This window comes from Pseudonaja textilis, chromosome 2 (genome assembly GCF_049901715.1).
Source record: "Pseudonaja textilis isolate UNSWEBS1 chromosome 2, rPseTex1.2, whole genome shotgun sequence".
Classification (NCBI taxonomy): domain Eukaryota; kingdom Metazoa; phylum Chordata; class Lepidosauria; order Squamata; family Elapidae; genus Pseudonaja; species Pseudonaja textilis.
This window is the reverse complement of record NC_141991.1, coordinates 206784677-206805392: the sequence shown is the minus strand read 5'-3', so window position 1 is coordinate 206805392 and position 20716 is coordinate 206784677. Positions and strand designations below refer to the sequence as shown.

Below are 20716 nucleotides of genomic sequence, written 5' to 3'. Positions count from 1 at the left end.
CCTGGAATTACAGTTGTAAGTTATCCTGGTCATTAAGTGGGTCACATATGCCTGCACCAAATTTTATGATCTTTTTTGTGGGTCATGAGTGAACACCATGGTCATTAAGTGAGTTCATTGTACACAATGGGTATTTTTTTGCCGGGAATTGAATGTAAATGCCAGTTTCTGGCAAAAAAATATATAAATTTTGACTGCTGGATCTTACATATGGCCATAAATGGTGACTGATCGCTGAGCACCCAAAATGTGATCATGTGACTGGGGGGAAGGCTTTCCAGCCATCATAAGTAATCCTGGAGAAGTATGTCATAATTTTAAATGGTCACTAGGTGACCAATTGTAACCTGAACTCTGGTATTCATTAAAATAGCCAGATTGTTTTCAGGTTTTTGTGTCAATCTTAAAAATAATAATGCTGTTTTGAAAAAGCCACTGACTAAAATTAATAAAACTGATAAAATCACTTGGAATATAGGAAATGGTATCTAGTACTTAGAGCAATTGATTGGATAATCCAAATTGCTTAATATCTGCAAAGCTGCTGCAAGAATAAAGAGACTTATTCAGATAGTAGCTTGTGGAAAGAGACCCAAATATTAACAGTATGTTCAGTATAAACTCACTTTCTTAACAGAAAGTCTCAGTTCAATTACCTGCAGGATGGCAATTACTTATACTATTGTCACACCTTCATAGGAGATGATAGCATGCCTGACACTTGGCCTCACCAACCTGAAGTCTGAAATTCACACATTCATTACAGCATCTGGAAGTTGAGTTATAGCAACTGGGTCTCTTTTCTTGTTGGTTTGAAACATTTTGTTGCTTATCCAAATAGTTTCTTCAGTCTGGAAGATAAGTCTTGAATAAGCATTGAAACGTTTCAAATCAACAAGAAAAGAAATCCAGTTGCCATCACTCAACTTCCAGACAACTCTGCCTGGATAACTGAGAATCTTCATCGACATTCATTACAACATGAAATCTTCACTATACCAGTGAGGCAATGACTGAAGACTGCAGAGAATGACAGATATTTTATCTAAGTACTAGTTGGGCTCAATTTCTCTGTCTCTCTTTGTCTTTTTTTATATCTGTCACAGTGAATGATCTTGGAGGTGACATCAAGGGACATGGAAAGAGTTCTTCAGCTGCTGACAGAGTGGTTCAAGAAATACGAGCCAAAGGTGGAAAAGCACTAGCTAATTATGGTATGTTTCTCCCACTTTATTCCAGCAAAAATATCTGCAGATAAATTACAGCTGTAATTCTACAAAGTAGTAATGTACAGATCTGGAGAAAATCATCTGCCATGCTACCATTGAAATGATTATTGTAAATTATAATCAAAATGAAATCAGCAAGTTCCATGAAGATTTTAATGACTGTCCCATGATAACTTATTATTCAATAGAAAGTGGTCATGCCACTGATGAGAGTGAGAGATCTGATGTGCCTTGAATTGCATGATATTTAATTAACTAAAAGATTGTGATTGTAAATCCATGTTAGATACATACCATGTATTATTGAGCCATGATCTGTAATTCCAAAATGTGATTCACTTTAAAGTGAGGTTCACGGTCCATTAGATTCTTATTCTTTGTTATATTGTGTGTTTGGTTTTGAAATATATATATTATAGATGCATTACATGAAAAAAAAAATTCCAGATAGAATATCCCTATTTTAAAAGCTTCGGGATCTTTGGGGATAAATGATGTATTCTTTAGCTTGATATATTCATTTTGCTTCACAGAGTTTTATGTTCATTTAAAGATATAATAGTTCATACTTAAATGTAGTACGTATACTATGCAAGTGAGTGATATAGCAAATATCACGTCTGCTGTATAGTGTATGATGATGTTGAGGCATTCTTGTATCTGAAAAATTTATTTTGTCATTTGAAGGCAACTGCCCTCTCCTAATTTAATATTCAACCTTATCCATGTGTCATTAACAGTCCTTGTTTTTCTGAGGATAAGAAAGCTTGGATACAAACCATCATTTGCACATTTACTACATCTAGTGTTAGTGCTACCACGAGCAGACCCATATACCTATTTTTATAGTCATTCCTGAAAGGCATCTCTTTGGGATAGCATATTTTGGGGAGATGGTGACATAACTGGGAAATGAGAGTATTGGCTTTTATGCCTAAACCTAATTTTTCCCACTCATAAAAAAGAACATTTAGAATCCAAATCAGCATTTCTTTCCTCTGTGCCATCCTGTCTTCCTAACCATAGCTATCCACTTTTGTTAGTAGCACCTCAGGGAATTAAGAATACAGCGGAAAGATTGTCAGTAGCTATAGTCATAGGAACAACTTCTATCTTTTTCTGTCATGAACTTGCTATCATTGACAAGCGCATGTACCAATGAATGACTTGCTTATGAAAGAAAATATCTGTACAGGATATTTCCTCAAGATCACATTCTATTACCATTTCATGTTCCCCTCCCATTCTGCTAGGATCTGTGTCATTTCAATAGATTCTGATCTGTGTTTCTTTCTTTCCTGTTGGTTTCCCCCCTCAGATTCAGTGGAAGCCGGTGAGAAGCTTGTGCAAGCCACTCTGGATGCTTTTGGGAAAATAGGTACGTGTCAAATAGAGTCATAGTTTGTGAGATTAGACAGCTGGAATCTTCTTACTGTTATTTTGTATTATTTCAAGAGGAAAAATGGAGCAATCTATTATTTAGGAGAAATTCTGCCAGAACAAAGGAATGGCTTTATTATCTCTTTAACAAATTACATTACTTTTTCATGAAAGCTGCAATAACTTGTACCAGTAGTAATCAATATATTTTCTTCAAGATGAGTTCTTTTTAATTTTTTTCAAGGTGGCTTTCTTTTCCTTCTGTAAATTTTAAGTTAATATATATGTGTGTGTGTGTGTGTGTGCACGCGTGTGTGTGTGTGTGTGTATGTGTATATATATATATGTATGTATGTATGTACGTATACATATACATACATACATACATGCATACATACATACATGCATATGTATGTATGTATGTATGGCATTCAGCTTTGTCCGGGTATTTTCCCACGTCATTGTAGTTGTGCTTTTAAAGTTGTAGCAACGTTTCGCAGAATCTCATCTGCCATCATCAGGCTTCTGTATCCAGATGAACACTATACAGAAGCCTGATGATGGCAGATGAGATTCTGCAGAAACGTTGCTACAACTTTAAAAGCACAACTACAATGAGAAAATACCCGAACAAAGCTGAATGCCATACATGTAAGTACCCGCACAACTACAATGAGAAAATACCCGAACAAAGCTGAATGCCATACATGTAAGTACCCGCGAAAACTTAAGAAAACATATATAAGAATTTTCACTTTTCCCCTCTAAACTACACATATGCAAAAACTGTTATGCTAATTCTTTTAGGTAAGATTTTTCCCCCCACTGGTAGCACACTGCATATTCCTACTAAATTGAATAGTGGCCTGAAACTTGGACTTGCTGTACCAGCAAATATTTACAATAGCATGCATCAGCATGTTCTTTTTTCTTTATTTTATAAATGTTACTTCATAGAAATACAGAAATTCATTTGAATTACAATGACGTTGTTTAACTTATTGCAGAAAGCAAGCAAATGGCTGCCTGCTGCACTTGCCCAGAATTCTGAAACCATTAAATTCATTCTACAAAAAATGCAGTTCATTTTTACTTCTTAAGAGATTGTCATAGTTCAGTCCTACATGCAGTGTCAAAAGTGTTCCAGTCTTTGACAACCATTATAATTCTAAAAGTCTGTTTTCCTTTATTGATTTTGGTAAGGACAAAATGAAATGCAAATAATGTGTTAATAAATGTTATATTTCATGTCAGAAGCAAGAATATCTAGATTTGTTTCTTAATAATTTTGTATGGATTTAATTTACAGATATTCTGATCAATAATGCGGGGTAAGTTGATCCGAATCTTATTTTCTTTTTCCATTACACTGGAATATTTTTGATTCAAATTATAATAATTTCCCTGTTCTTTTTTCTTCTTTGACATGTAGGATCTTGAGGGACCGTTCATTTGCTAGGATCAGTGATGAAGACTGGGGTAAGTTGATTATGTTCTATAGTCCATCTTTAAAATATATTACATACTTAATGTACCTAATTCCTTTTCAAGGTATAGATATATTCAATGGCTTGAATTTTTTCTAGATATAATTCACAAAGTTCATTTGAGGGGATCTTTTCTCGTAACCCGAGCTGCATGGAACCATATGAAAAATCAGAAATTTGGAAGGTAAGTAGACATGATATGCTTACCAGACATATATATATATATATATATACTGATCAGTCCAAGAGCACCTAGATTAGACATAGAGAAAGTGGTTTGTGATTATACTGTACCAACATCTATTTCTCATAAAAACTTCAGCATGCAAAAATATATCTAAAGTAAAAACCTCATCTCTACAAGCAACCAAACAGTGATAAGACTGTTTATATATCAGAATATTATTAGATTTTTTTAATAGTTAGTTTACATTATACTTGCTAATATCAATCAAGGTAGCATTTAAAGTGCTGAAAAGCTGCATTCTTTATAATCTTTCCCACAGCCATATAAACTTCATTTGTCATGTTGTAGCTGCTGTGATTGAACCTGGAAATCTTGCCTAAGATTTTCAATTGCATCCTAAAGTTGGGATAGTGGAGGAGAAGCTACCATGGATTGTTTCTTACTGAATAGTGCAATAACTTGAAAGAGCAGCATGAGGTCTGCTAGAGTGATATAATTCACAATAATGTTTAATTGGAAGCCTAGAGTACAACCTTTTCTGATCTTTTATGACATTATGAAAATTATGATTAGCCATACCTGAAATCCACAAGTTGGAGATTATGGCAGTGGAGATGCTGGATTCTGGAACTCCTATATACCATACATGTTGGAAACTGTTTTTAACTAGTTTTTTTTTCCCATTAGCCTCAAAGCCAAAGCATTGCTAACTAGTATTTCACCCAAACAACAAGAATAACTGTCAATAAGAACTGAGGACAACTACTGCTGTTTGGGTAAAATGCTGGTTAAATAGTTTGACTGCTTTAAATGTTGATAGATTGAATCTAAAATTGAATATCTTTTTAGGAAAAGTGGCTTTTCCCTATTATATTGCATTTGTATCATTGCTTGCACTTAATCACATTTAAGTAGGATACAGTTTAGAAATAATGATCACATTAAAAAAAGAGTTGTTTACTCTGTTTTTATTTTGTCTGCATTCACTTTGTTCAGTTTGTAAACTGTTTTCTATAAGTTGTCCCTAAATAAGGAATGTGACTTTTTTTCTTGCAACTCTTTGATGCTATTTTAATCTACATTCAACTTGCTTTCATTACCAACAGCACGTTCTGAAAGCAAATTTATTTGCAATAAAACTCTGTGAGTTAACTGGAGCCTATCTCTATGTTCAGTACTTATGAAATATAACTTTAGTAGCTGCTCCATACATATCAGCTCTTCAAAGACATTGGATTTAATGTTGTCTGATGGTAGTCATGGTAACATGCTAAATGGGTCCTTTAAACACAGCTACTTTAATATTTTTTATGAAATGTAAGGCAGAATAAGAGAAGATATTGAAAACTGTATTTTCTGTTTAACAAATGTTCATTGGCACTTCAAAACTTTGTTAAATGGCAATGTTGTCTAATTAGCACAATTTTTGCTCCTTTTTATAGTTTATGAATTGAGCTGAAAGTTCCATTCTACTGCTTTTACTGATGTATTCCCCTTCAATCTTCCATCAGGCTTTTTGTTGCTGTATTCTAATGTCAGAATTTCCTACTGTTTGTTTTCAAGAATAATCATGACTTCCTCAGCTGCTGGAATATATGGGAACTTTGGCCAGGCTAATTACAGTGCTGCCAAACTTGGCCTTTTGGGTCTGGCAAACACACTTGCAGTTGAAGGCAAGAAGTACAACATCCACTGCAACACGATTGCTCCCACAGCAGGCTCCAGGTTGACACAGACTGTTATGCCTCCAGGTAAATAATTGTAAATATTCACAACAAATTAGCCTGAGTTTATGATAAAACATCTCTTCTGTTCTCTACTCCTGAGGCTTGTTTTTGTATAAATTTCATTTTCCCTAGCTATGGTAGACGCCTTCAAACCAGAATATGTGGCCCCTCTTGTCCTTTGGCTTTGTCATGAAAGATGTCAAGAGAACAGTGGACTGTTTGAGGTAATATCCATGCATTGTCCTTTCCCAGCAAGAAAAGTCATAAAATGAGGAAAAACTCACTTAACCACTGTCTCACCTAGCAATATAAATGTTGGACTCAGTTGTGTCATAAGTTGAGGACTACCTGTATAGGATAAGTTAAACATATGTCAATATCATGCTGAAAAACAACAATGGATATCAAATGTTTAAACAAAATGGTGAAAAGAATACTTACTGAAAAGATTCCAACACATGTTGAATCTTAGATTTCCTTGGGGCAATAATTGCTATAAGAAGAAGGAATCCATTGATGGCCTCATCCTACGTGATCACCTTATATTCTAATTCCATACTCCAGAAAACACTCCATTCATATCCAAAATGTCAAGGACCATGGGGAAGAGAGCAATATTAGTAGACCTGCAATAATTTCACTTTTTGAAGAAATATGAAAATCTTTAGAAAATAATCTCAAATAGGGAACACTAAAACCCCTGAGAATGAACATGCTCAGATCCTAAACAATGCTGACTGACTGTTGAGTGGGAGAAACTGAGAAGAGAGGATACAAAAATCAGAACAATGCTTTGTAATATAAGAAGCTAAGGCCCTGTCTTGTTTAAAGCTGATCTTGTGTTGGTTGATTTGAACTAAATCTAATCATAGTGCCTTTTCTAAGAATCAACTTCATAAATATAAATGCATATTTTGACCTATTGGAATAGGTCAAAAATCTATTGTGATTAAATGGCAACTATTCCCATATGATTTGCTGTCTACCCTTCATTTTCAGATTTCTTTGTAAATTACGCTGATTTTTAAAACTCTATGTTACAGGTTGGAGCTGGCTGGATTGGAAAATGTAAGTCGTCTTCTCATTTGGTCTACTGAGAAAGAATCTGAATTGACACAAAATCCAAACTAATGTGTTAAACTAGGATATAATAACATCTTTTCATTTTAAGAGTGGTAGAATTTGAGGATAATTTTATTGACTCTCCATCTGAGCCTCCTGTCCTTGCTCTCTTTCTTACTATATTAGGATTGGATTTTATTTGTTTGTTTATTTGTTTGGTTAAAATAGATTAATCATAGATAGTTGGTAAATGCATTTTGCTTTACTTTCACTAGGGCCCTCAATTTTTTTTAATTCCACTATTATCTATTCTTAGCTGTCAAAATGGTTCTGGTGTCCAACACAAACAATGTGTTGATGACAAACCAAGAAAATCTGCTGCAATTTCATATTCAGATTGGAATAAATACTCTATTTAGAATCGTCAAAAATATGCACAGTATGCTAAGTTCCAATTTGCTATCAGCAGGGAAGATAATTCATACTTTGTTTTGATCAGAAAAAAAATAAAATTTATGAAAGAAACTAGTGATGCAGCTACACATGAATGGCTATTTTTAATTGGTGTTTAATACCCTTTCTAATTGCTATTTGTTTAGTACGCTGGGAGCGATCCCTGGGAGCTGTTGTCAGGCAAAAGAACCACCTAATGACACCAGAAGCTGTGGAGCATAATTGGGAAAAGATTTGTAATTTTGATAATGCCCAAGCACCTCAAGAAATTGGAGGTACAAGCAACTTTAAATTCATTACGTCTTTTGTAAGGTTGCAAACTGTAAATATTACAGTATTTAACAATAAAAGTGCAAAATGATTTATTTTTATTTTAATATATGTGTGTGTGTTTTTGTGTGTGCATTCATGTACTTATGTCCTTCGTAAAGTTTTAGAAAGTAAACTTTTCCCTATAATATTTCCTGTTTTTGAATTTAAGATATCATAAATTTTGTATAAGTAGGTAAAGTCTTACCAATCTGTATGAAATGTTTCCATTTTCTTTCCTTAATGTTATTAATTTATAAATTACCTTTTCTATAAAGGCCAAAGGCCAAAGTTTCAACCCAAAACTTCAGTCTACTTAGATGTGCATCCAGTTCTGAACTATAACTTATTGCTATTAAGAAAGACACAGATCTATATTTAATAGTGAAAAGGGAGAATGATGTTAATTTATTGTAGCCAAAACAGGAGGAATTTGATAACATATTTTCTGACTAACCACTGCTATTAAGTAGTGTACTTTTTTGTGAGTTGTAACTAAAATTATCAGATAACTGAAAATTATGTTAAGGAAGCCCAAATTTAAGAAGTGATATAATCCCATACATGGAATTATAATCCACGAATCATTTACAATTGAATTAAATTTTAAGTAAGATTATTGTTCAAATGCAGAGTTATTTTAAACATTGAGGTGTATTCTCACAACCTCTTTAAACATTCTTCTGCATAAGTATCTACATATACTTTCCAATAACAAAAGTAAAATATCCTTGCTGCGATTACAGTGTACAAAACTAGTTTGGAGAAATAGGCAATGGAACGGCCAGTGTAAGGGAAGGAGAAGGCCGTTTTCCCTCTTCTGCCTGCTCCTCCTTCCCTCATGCAGCTGCTCCATTGCCCTTTCTCATTTGCAGTGCAGCGCTCAGGATCCACTTTGATACTAGGGGGAGAGTAATTTAACAACCAGTTCACCCAGGGTCTGGTTGAGCCACACGTTCCACAACAACCAACCTGACCCTGGGCGAACCAGTTGTTAAATTATTTGAATCCCACCACTCTATAAAAATCCTTGGTCATTAATTTGTTTCATTAACAAAATATAATTTATTTCTAAATAGTTGAGCAATAGTTCAGGAATTCAACACATACTTTGCATTCAGTAAGCCTCCTTAGTAAATTCAAGAATTGGATCTGGATGTTCCCCAAATCCTTAAATTTTTTTACTGTCAGTGTGAACAGTATTGGGTTAAATTTATGAATGATTTGGGTTAATGTAAGGTTGCTTCCTATGTTTTTAAACCCTGATTACTTAACACAGAAAAGAGTGATTTCAAGCACTTTCCCCTCATCTTTGTGTCCTTTCTAGTAATAGGACAATCTGTCACACAGACCATTGCTACCTAGGTATGATAAATAGGTATCTTAAGTAAATATGCAAGTGTTTTAAGATTAGGGCCAGATTGCTAAGAGTTGACACTGACTTCAGGCATATAATCAATGTAAAGAGTCTGGTAAGTCATGATATCTGATACAAATATTATTAGTTCTGCTTTGCATTATTCTTTTTGATTTTGACACATCAATAAGAATATAGCTTGTTATGTATAGTGTGTCTTTTAGTTTTCTACTAAATCAGGCATTCTGCATGGTTTTGGGGTGAGAGCTCAACTTCTGAATCTTCACCTTGAGAATAAGTAAAAGAGGAAGAGAAAAATGCTACACATACCTGATAGACTATTTCATTTTTCTGTGTTAAGAGCATTAGAAAATTAGACAATTAAAAAAAACTTTTAATGCCTGAAGACACTGAAATAAGGAAAACTAATCAGATTTTTTTTCTTCTAAACTAGACTGATTCATTTGGATTAACAAGGGTGAATCTAGCTCTAGGTTCCTGATAAAATTTGCACTAGATCAAATCTTTCACTTGTAAGTTATTACAAATGCATAAGTGATCTGTAATTAGTAATCTTTTTTATCTTTCATCCAAATAAACTGTTCGCATTGTTTGAGAACAGAGCTCTGTCAAGGCTTTTCTCAGTGATGTAAGAGACTGTAAATACTATGACATTTCTTGTCCTTCTTTAAAAAAATGATACTATTTAGCTAACTTAAGCTTTCATACTTGCTTTCCCTCTTGTCTAAAATCTTTAAAAAAATAAATAGTTCTTCAATAATATATGCTAGTTTATATCATTCAGAAGTTCCTGATATAGTGAGAATAGTTTTAAACATTAATTCATTCATCTGTGACTATTACATTGTGAAGGCATTGTTGTGCCAAATAAGCATCAGGCATATTCCTATATTATTATATTCTTACAACATAACATTATTGCTTTCTTTACCCTTATATTTACTGTTGGAAGGACCACTTCTAATCCCAACATTGCTATTTGTATACATGGGGATAAGACTAATATTGAATTTATGATTTTTTTCTGGACTAATTCTTCTGGTTTACTAAATCCCCAAATTGGGGTCTAATATCAACTCTGATACTGTTTCCCCCAGAAAGATGCTAAGCACAGGCTGTATTAACCATTCTTTTTAGAATTATAAATTGTGGCTCAAAATGATATGCAGATATTTAGTCTCTAAATGCATAATCTAAACTTTATTTTTCTGAGATTAACAAGCCTGAAAAGTTGAGTTCTGTATCATTTCAAAAAATATTCTTTTAATGATCTTATTAAAATGATTATAAGCCTTAACCGATCAATGTTATGTATGTTTCCTTGCTAGATAATTATAGCATTTTTGGCCAAAAATATTATTAAAGAAGTGAATAATCAATAATGTAATAAATTACTACAGTGTTCAATTCGGATATATATTTATATGGAGGTCTACCATATCTTAAGAGTAGCCAATTATGTTGTATTGGTTCACGCTTGGGAGTAAAATTCTCTTAGCTCATAAGTTCGTTTTCAAGTTGCCATGTCTTAACTATTGTGTTCAGTTGGAAGGTCATGGTGAACTTTTAGGTTAAAATGAGATACAGAAGTAACAAGGAATGAGTACACCATAAAAACATCATATATGAACATCATATATGATCCCAGTGGTGGGATTCAATTTTTTTTTTACTACTGGTTCGGTGGGTGTGGCTTGGTGGGCATGGCTATGTGGTCATGTGACTGGATGGTCAAAAGAAAGAAACTCACTTTAACAATGCTCTAGGGAGTAGGGTTTGGACTAGTTGACCTCCAAGGTCCCTTCCAACCCTGGATTTCTATGCTGTTTCAAAGCATCCTCTGAAGCTGCATCTAGTGCCAGGGTTTGTGGTCCTTCCTTCCTCTCCTTTTTCTCTCCCTCCCTCCCTCCCTCTATCCATCTGTCTATCCATCTATCCATCCATCCATATCTCATTCACTTTCCCTTTCTTTCTTTCTTTTTCTTTCTTTCTTTCTTTCTTTCTTTCTTTCTTTCTTTCTTTCTTTCTTTCTTTCTTTCTTTCTTTCTCTTTCTCCCTTTCCTCCCTCCCTCTTTCTTTCTCCATTCCCTCCCCCCTCCTTCTCTTTCTTTCTCCCCTCCCTCCCTCCCTCTTTCTTTCTTTCTTTCTTTCTTTCTTTCTTTCTTTCTTTCTTTCTTTCTTTCTTTCTTTCTTTCTTTCTCCCTTCCCTCCCTCTTTCTTCCCTCCTTCCCTCTTTCTTTCTCCCTTCCTTCCTTCCTTTTCCTTCTTTCTCCCTTCCCTTCCCTCCCTCTTTCTTTCTTTCTTACTTACTTACATCCCCAGTGCCCCATTTTGGGCCTAGTAAACTTCCCTGCAACCTCATGGGAGCAAAAACAGGGCACAGGGGATGTGGCACGACCCCGTTTTTACTCCCAGGACACTGCAGGGAGGCATCCTAGGCCCAAAATGGGGTCGGGTGGGCACACTGCACTCCCCCGCACCCTGTTTTGGGCCTAGTAAGAAATAAGCAGGATAGAAATAGATCTTTTTATTGCTCACACTGAACCTCTATTTTGTTTCACTTCACACAAACAATATGAACAAGGTATAGAATTAAACCAAATTGAAGAACAACCTGTCACTCATTGTGATAGCATTGGCTAAGAAATACAATATATATGTACAATCTACAAATGTCCTTACACCACCCTCATTTGCAAAACAATAGTTTTGCATCCCATCAAGCCTATAAAAGTATTGAAACATGTTTTACGATGTTTAGGAATACAGACGGAGTCCCTTTCTTCAAGTGATTTTTAGCCTCAGTGTTATTCTTTGGAATCCGCTTCTACCTGTCCTCCTTTGTGAAGACAAAAGCAGTTTCCAAAGCACCCATGTGAACGTTAGCCATTCATTTATATTGTACTAGCACAACATATAGGAACAGCAGTCAGTCCTATATCATCCCTGCTTAATTATAGACAGTTTCTTAGTCATTCAAATCAAGTAACACTTCTGCCATTTACAAAATATATCTGACATTCCAAATACGATGCAGTTAAAGAAACAAGACCTCTGCGTGTGAAATAAAATGCCATGTAAGGCTTGTGTTGATTGTGTTACAGCTCCAGAGGTAGCTTATGGAAAGACTATTTTCTTTTTTATAGTTTTGAAACCACTATATTTTTCTATTTCCAGAATCTCTTGTTATGCTAAATGCTGTGCTAAATCAAATAGAGTCTCAGGATGTGTCTCCAAATCCTATAGGCCACAGTGCACCCACATCCTCTTCAGTCATTAACCCTGTAAGTAAAATGCATATGCGCATTATTGTATTTGAAGACATTCCACTTTCCAGAACCACAAGAAACTTGTTACAGATGTGAATCAGAAGATGCAGTGTATAGCCTTAAAAGTTTGATTTCAAAATGACAGAGGAACAAAAATATCTTTCTGTTGCTCTTAACTGTTTTCTTCCTTGTAACATTTAACAATAGCATTTATAAGAACCATTAAATTGATTAGGTGAGAGATGAATTGGTTTTGTTCTGGAAAATTCTGACTCTTAATATTTGTTTTGTTAAGTAGATTTAATTTCTCCAAGCACTAATACAAAGTACAGTTTCTGCCAAAAATAAAAGTATTCTAATTCATAATTCTAATATTGTAATTGAATACCCCAGGTAATATACTGTAGCAATGTCTTTTAAACAATTAAAGAATAAAGATGACGTTTATTATCCTAGGGTTATTTGTACCTTTATAGGCTGTCTTACTACATTTCATTTTGCAGAATATGATAATAAAAATTGTAGCTTGGTCACCTTGCAAATAGGAAAATGGAACCTGTTTTTTAATCATACAAGAATTGAGTTTAAAAAGACATGGTAGAAATGTGGCTGAATCCCAACACATTAGCTGCCTTTCATTTTGACAACAGGACTTTCCCCTGCTTTCCCCACTTTTGTAGATGCCATCTAGACTTCCACAATCAAATATAATGATCACTTTGGGGAATATTTGATCATTCTGCTTAATAAAATAATTCCTATAACAAGAATTGTTAATTGGAGCTATCTATGTGGGCAAATGTTTCTCAGTTGAGAAATAGACTGGGAAAGGAGAACACTAGAGTTTGTCAAAGGTCACATCCAGTTAGAGATAATCAGGCAGGGGCCAACTGTGAGGTAAATAATGAGCCAGATATAAAAGACTCAGGTCCTGTATCCTTTATTTCCAATATTTGAGGGGCAGTCATAAAGAAGACGGGGCCAATCTATTTTCCAAAACACCAGGAGGCTCAAGATAAGAAACAATGGATAGAAACTAGTCAAAGAGAGAAGCAACGTAGAACTAAAGAGAAATTTCCCCAAAGTGAGAACAATTAACCAGTGGAACAGTTTGCCTTCAGAAGTTGTGGGTGCTCCATTACTGGAGGCTTTTAAGAAAAGACTAAACAGCCGCTTGTCTAGACTGATATAGGATCTCCTGCTTGAGGGGTTGGACTAGATTTCCAAAGTCCCGTCCAACTGTGTTATTTTGTTGTTTATCTGACACCATCTTCCACATATGGTTTTTAATAGAAGTCTGGACTGATACCTTACATAAAGATATTGAAATAAGGGTTCATTTGACTCTGCGGTTATAATTAACCTATAACACCTTTTCCTTCAGCCTTCCTGACATTTTAATACTTAGAATCAAAGAAATAATTTGTTATGTTTAGAATGATTTAAATCTTGATAAGATTTATTAGGATTATACACTAATTTCTAAAATGATTTTTATAACTCATCCATACCTTCATTTACATTAGGAGTTTCTCACTCTCACTAGAATTACTGGCAGTGAGGGTTCAGCAATAATGTTGCCCTATATGTTAGTCAGTAAAAACGTATTCATCAATAAAATGCTTAGTGTGTTATTATTTATATAAATAAAATAGATGCTATTAAAATATGTAAAATCATTGTCTGAGAAATGAGAACCAAATGTTTTCCTGAAAGATCTAGAGATGATTATCATCACTTATGGAAAGTATTTATTTACAAACATTAATCACTTTAAGCTCCTTGAACGAATGGCAAATATTATTAGCTAAATATCTAAATCAACAAGTAACTTGTGCATTTAATACCCACAGGCAAAATGCATTGGCCAGAAGCTCCCTGAGTTTACATATGAATACACTCATTTGCAGCCCATTTTGTATGCGCTTGGAGTGGGTATGTCCACCAAGGATCCGGACAGTCTGAAATTCCTGTTCGAAGGGAGTGAAGAGTTTTGCTGCCTTCCAACTTTTGCAGTCATACCAGCTCAAGGTTCCATGATTGATGGTAGCATATCGAGTATTCCAGGATTCAATTTTGATTTTACAAGAGTAAGGATCCATTAGAACAACTAATTTGTTTTATGTTACAACCTATTAGAAAACAATGTTCATTACTAGTACAAAATGAGGAAATGGAAAGAGTTTTAATATCTATATCTATATATCTTTAAAATCTGGTTAAAATCTAAGTACCAAATCCATTGTTTGGCTTCCCATTTTTCCTCAGTGTCCAAGATAATGTGGAAGTTTGGGAGTCAGGTGTAGTCAATTTTGTAGGATTAATATAAATATCACAGCAGTAACAATTTTATTGGGATGGAATAACAAAGTAATTGGATATGCTCTGCTAGACATTTCACGTAGGTGTTTTTCAATGCTTCTTTGAAGCCAGGCTGAAGTACTAATGAGCTTGAGGTATTTTACACTTTAATTTATACTTTCAGAAGAAAGAAAAAATAAACTACAAGGGATACTGATAATATGATTTTTAAAAAAATACCTAAGTCACTGAAAGTTTAGTGAAAGGGAAAAAAAGGAACTGAATTAAATGAAAACTACTTTTTAAATTGGACCCTTGGAAAAGATAAGGATATTTTGCATCTAATGGCATATTCACTTCCAGACACTGAAGATTTACAAGGCCATAAAACAGTAATGCCTCATTACTTTCATTACTTTTCAACAGATAAAAAAAGTAATGCCTTTTATTGGGAAAATCCTCAATGTGAACTTTAGTCCTGTTTTTCCTCCCACTTTGCCAAATTAAACTGATAATGTATTTAAGAAAATAGTTTGGTACATATTTCAATGAAATAGTTCTATATTCTGTGAAAAATACATTTTCCCCTTAGGCTTTACATGGTGAACAATATTTGGAGTTGTACAAACCGTTTCCTACATCAGGTGAGACTTGCACATATCTAATTAGCTCCATTAGGAAATATATTGAATTTCCATGAATGTACTACACTATATCTCTTCTTTTTTTCTAGAATGCTTATTGTTTTTCTTTCTCTGTAGTTATATGAATAAGAGTTCCACTGGAATAGAACCACTTCTGAATACTGTAGAGCTATATTTAAGATATATCGTTCTTCCTGCCCTTAAGGGGAAATGTTCTAAGTATTATCATGCATCAAAGAGCAGAGCAAGTATTCAATATGATCTTCAATTTAGTGTCTCCAAAATTGGTTAAGGTTCAAATAATCTGGGCCAGTGGTCGCCAACTGGTGGGCCATGGCCCACTAGTGGTCCGTGAGAAAATGTTGGTGGTCCACAGAGGAATGTCACCCCGAGAGCACCCCCCAAAGCAATTAATCCAGACTGCACAGGAACACAAGGCTGCGCCACCCACATGGTCCACAGGAACCCTCCCCGCCCACTCCTTATCTGGAAAACTTGCCTGCTAAATTGCTATTTTCCTTTTTCCAACCATCAGATGTTCTGCTGTGCCGGGAGATTTAGAGCAGCTAAAAAGCAGGAAATTGTTGGATTTCTTGCATTCTAGCTAACCTTTAGATCTTTGGCTCTGCTTTTAAGAGCTGAACCTTCCTTAGGACTGAAGCAGTACAGCTAGCAGATGGCAGAAAGATAGATCTCTGAATGAATCTGTGATTCTGTGAGCAACTCAGTCTGCCTGCCTGCTTTGCCTGATTTTGGATAAAAGTTGCTTTTTTAAAATAAAAAATTCAATATTCATATAAATATTTATAATATTTACATACAAGCAATACCCAGTCAGTCATATGACCACCAAGCCACACCCACAAATTAGGCCACACCCACAGAACTGGTTTTTAAGAAATTTGAATCTCACCCCTGCTTCTGTGTGTTTGTGTGTGTGTGAGGGAGGGAGGGAGGGAGAGGTTAGGTCAGATCTCTTTCTCCCACCAACGTCAGCAAGCCACCGTCAGTTAAAATTCATAATAGTGGTCCCCAGGGTTTAAAATTATGAGTTTGATGGTCCCTGAGGTCCAAAAGGTTGGCAACTCCTGATCTGGGCCACTTAGGAATAATGGAAGTGGAAACTCCAACGCTTCTGAAGGCCATGTTTTTGTAAGATGAGTTAGTGTTTTGGTGCAGAAGGGTGCTTCTTTTGCATGCAAGGGGGTCAAGCTGTTCAAATGATTGCCACAACTTTCCAATTGAACCCTGCCTCCTTTTTATATGTATCATAATGGAAATGAAAAAGTATTGAAACTTCAATCACATGGTTGGCATCTGCCCTCTTGACTGTACTTGATTGTTGCCCTAAAATGTCCTTGGTTCAAATAATGTTATGTTTAATACCTGTTCTGTGCTGTATTAATAATAATCATTGATACTCTGTGAAGAAAACAGAAAAATATCTAGTTGTTTTTTTTTGTGTTTTTTTTTTGAGTACTCATTTGTCAATTTTGTTTTATGTTTTAGGAAAACTGACTTCACAAACCACTATTGCTGACATTCTTGATAAAGGGTCAGGAGCTCTTATACTCTTAGATGGTAATTCTCTGGATTTTGTGATGGATAGCTAGAGGGGTTGGGATAGAAACTGCCCTGAAAACTCATTGATGATAACTTGGAAGCCCGGAAGCCATCTCAAGGGAAAATTGTATAAAATGAATTGGAAACACTCAGTTTTATCAGAAGCTTCAGTTTTGACCCGCTTTCCAAACCATTTCCATAGCATTCCATTTACACAATGTAATATTGTGGTTGTTCCAATTTTACAATGTTTAGGTAATAATCTGAAAAAGTAGTAATCTGTGTGTTTGTATATAACTGGAAAACGTACGGTTATGAAGGCATATTGAAGCCTAGCTCCTCTTATCCCAATCAAACATTCTTCTTGTTTTCACATAAACATATTCATAAATATATTTTAAAAGTCATCTGCTATACTGTTTTAAAATACCTTTACAATTCTTTTCAGCCATTCCTGCTTGTTGCAATCTTAAAGTGAACGATGAAAACAAGCCACAAATTTTAAGACATGGGTAGAATAAAGTCTAAATCTAGTTTATATAAAGAGTCAGGCCAGAAAATAAAAAAAATATTCAAAACCAAAAATGATATAGAGCTGGCATCAGTCAAAATTGTATAATGACCAGTAGCTAGTTTCCTGATCTCAGGAGGAAAAGCGATAGAGCATATGGAAAAGCCTCATGTAACTAAATTTCCTCTAGATGTGCTAGGGATGTTCAGCTGGGCCAAAGTATTAGCTCTGTAGGGCTCTCATTGAATATGCCAGTCCTCGAGGTAAGAGCTAGATATTGAGTAATACAGGTAGTCTTTGACTTACAACAGTTCAATTAGTGACTTTTCAAAGTTAAAACAACATTGAAAAAAGTGACTTATGACCAGGTTACAGGACGGTTGCAGCATCCCTGTGGTCACATAATTAAAATTCAGATGCTTGACAACTGCCTCATATTTATGATGGTTGCAGTCTCCCAGGGCTTTTGATGAGCAAAGTCAATAGGGAAACTAGATTCATTTATTGTTGCTAACTTAATAGCTGCAGTGATTCACTTAACAAATGTGGCAAAAAAAGGTTGTGAAATGGGGCAAAGCTTTTGGGGCTCAATTGTGATTCTAAGTCAAGGTTGTCATCTGAAATGAATGAGGTGAAATTTATCATTTCCAGCATGATGGAGTCATTAAGTAAGATCCTGGGAGTATCAAAAGAACAAAGTGACTTTGGTTAAAAATCCTATTAAATTGAAACTAAACCTATAAAAATAATTCTAATTCATTCTAGTCCAGTTCTTGTACTGGACATTGCCAGAACAGTCATGCCCTCCTATCTTCCCTCTGAAGACAGAAAAATAACTCTAGTTCATTCTTCTTCCCTTCACTGAACTAAAAAAAACATCCTGAAGTCATGGATATAATACCATACAACTCAATACTATAGTGAACCAGCATTTGCTATACACATTACTTATGCCAGGAGTGGGCAATGATGATCTTTTTATGACTTATGGACTTCAATTCCCAGAATTCCTGAGCCATAAGCCAGTTTTATGCCTATCAGTGTTGTAAAACAGAAGCCAATCTTCCCCTTCTAGTGTTTTATAATTAGCTCACCTAATACTCAGTTCATTCATAGCTCTAGTCATGGTGATATATTCCATATGCCAGTGATAGAGTCTAGGATAGCAAAAGCATCTCTAAGAATCATCAATCATTTTAGTGTCATATCAGTTTCAAAACAATATAGAATAATAATACAAGCTCAAAGCATGAATATTTCAGTTTCCAGATTGAATCTTCAGCAAAGTTAATGCTCCCCCAATGATTTAAGGTTTCTACCTTTGAAAAGTGTATTACACCCAGGCTACTCTATTCATTTAAAAAATAAATAAATAAAAAGGCATCTTTTTTGGCTTTCTCTTCCTCTCTAGTACACACGTACCATGGAAAGGATCTTTTGTGCTATAATCAATTCTCTGTCTTTGTTGTTGGAGCCGGAGGATTTGGTGGAAAGCGATCATCTGAGAAAGCCAAGGTAATATGAGTTTTGTGTTAGGCTACTGAATTTCAAACATACTGCCAATTACTTAGCAGTCATAAAAGTAATTACTCCCTGAATTCAGTTCATTTGCTTGGAAGTTGATTCCCTTCTCCACTAAGTTCCATTCACCTCATAATATGTTCCCTACCACCAGCCTCTCAAAAAGTATCTATTGCATTGGTTGTGCTAAGTAAGATTGATGGAAGGGCACTGCAAGTAAACTCCATGACAACATTTGCTATTTAGGGAGAGTGGTCAGGTTGCTTATCTTTGAACTAATTTTACTTCGATGTATTATTACCTCAGCTTAAGATTTTGCAGTGTACCTAATGACCAATTGGTTGCCTTCTGGACTCTAGATTCTAAGTACTACCTCTTGTAATTTTCAGTACAAGCTCTCTACTTGAGAAACTGTCCGCTCTACTTAAAGTTTTAGAGTTCACTAGTTTGTGTAAAACTATGAAATAACTAACATTTCATAAAGAAAAAGAATATTTCTTTTCTTTCTTCCTTCTTCTGTGTTCATTTATTCGTTCATCTCGTTTAGGTCACAGTGGAGGCCCCCAAGAGGCCACCAGATGCTGTAATCACTGATGCCACTACCGTAAATCAGGTAAATATTTACTTCTTAGCGAAAAGTACAATTTCTTATGAAGAGTCTCGTTTCACATTTTTTAGAAATACCAAGTTACTACTAAAATTAAAGGAGTCAATGATTTTTAGAATTTTGCAATACAGAGTTTATGAGCGGTACTAGCTGGTAGCTAGTTGCTTGAATTCATTTGGGTGTTGGACTAACTTTGGTCTTATATTCTACTGAAAACACCCCCCTTCCTCAATGCTACCTTTTTAAAACATGCCTTAAACATCAATTTATAGAACTTGGTTCTTTAAATAAAAACATTCGCATCTAAAAGAGTCCTATTTAGGGTATGTCCATACATAAAGTACAGGTAGTCCTCAATTTATGACCATGATTGAGCCCAAAATTTCTGTTGTTAAATGAGACATTTTAAGTGAGTTTTGCCCCATTTTATGACCTTTCTTGCCACAGTTGTTAAGTGAATCACTGCAGTTGATAAGTTAGTAATCTGGTTGTTAAGTGGCTTCCCCATTGGCTTTGCTTGTCAGAAGGTCACAAAAGGGGATCATGTGACCTTTGGACACAGCAAAAGTCATAAATATGAACCACTTGCCAAGCATCTGAATCTTGATCACGTAATTGTTGCAAAACTTAGTAACTGTGAAAAATGTTCAGAAATCACATTTTTCAGTGCCACTGTAATTTTGAACACTCAATAAATGAACTGTTATTAAGTCAAGAACTACCTGTACATCCAGACATTTTTGTTGATGCACCGCAGTGTGTCATTTAAGGACTTGCTCATTTTAAAGGACAATATGATAGTATTATTTAGTTATTTTTTTAAATAAATACCACCTTTTCCCAGAAGCTTGATGTGGGATACAGATCTAACAACCTCCTTTGTTTATTAAGTGCCTCAGAAACAACCCTCTCGGGTAGGCCAGGCCCAAAGTCACATACTGATCTTCCATGAATGAGAGCGAATTTGAACCCAGGCTTCCCCCAGGGAATGAGAGAAGATACCATCTCATTTCAACAATTATCTGAATTAGGGAAGCTATCATCTAGGCTATCATCCGCACCATATTTTATGCATGGCATTGAACAGA

General features: G+C 35.0%; 1 protein-coding gene across 1 annotated transcript in view; it reads left to right on the top strand.

Moving 5' to 3' along the window:
- Positions 1-20716, top strand: part of HSD17B4 (hydroxysteroid 17-beta dehydrogenase 4) — a 56460-nt gene that overhangs the window by 11074 nt on the left and 24670 nt on the right. Inside the window, exons 3-17 of the mRNA XM_026720372.2 lie at positions 1107-1214; positions 2548-2607; positions 3919-3940; positions 4042-4088; positions 4196-4280; positions 5847-6034; positions 6143-6234; positions 7054-7078; positions 7672-7800; positions 12390-12496; positions 14335-14571; positions 15375-15426; positions 16936-17007; positions 18912-19015; positions 19569-19634. Of these exons, the coding sequence (XP_026576157.2) occupies positions 1107-1214; positions 2548-2607; positions 3919-3940; positions 4042-4088; positions 4196-4280; positions 5847-6034; positions 6143-6234; positions 7054-7078; positions 7672-7800; positions 12390-12496; positions 14335-14571; positions 15375-15426; positions 16936-17007; positions 18912-19015; positions 19569-19634 (1394 nt within the window). The remainder of the gene's footprint in view (positions 1-1106; positions 1215-2547; positions 2608-3918; positions 3941-4041; positions 4089-4195; positions 4281-5846; positions 6035-6142; positions 6235-7053; positions 7079-7671; positions 7801-12389; positions 12497-14334; positions 14572-15374; positions 15427-16935; positions 17008-18911; positions 19016-19568; positions 19635-20716) is intronic.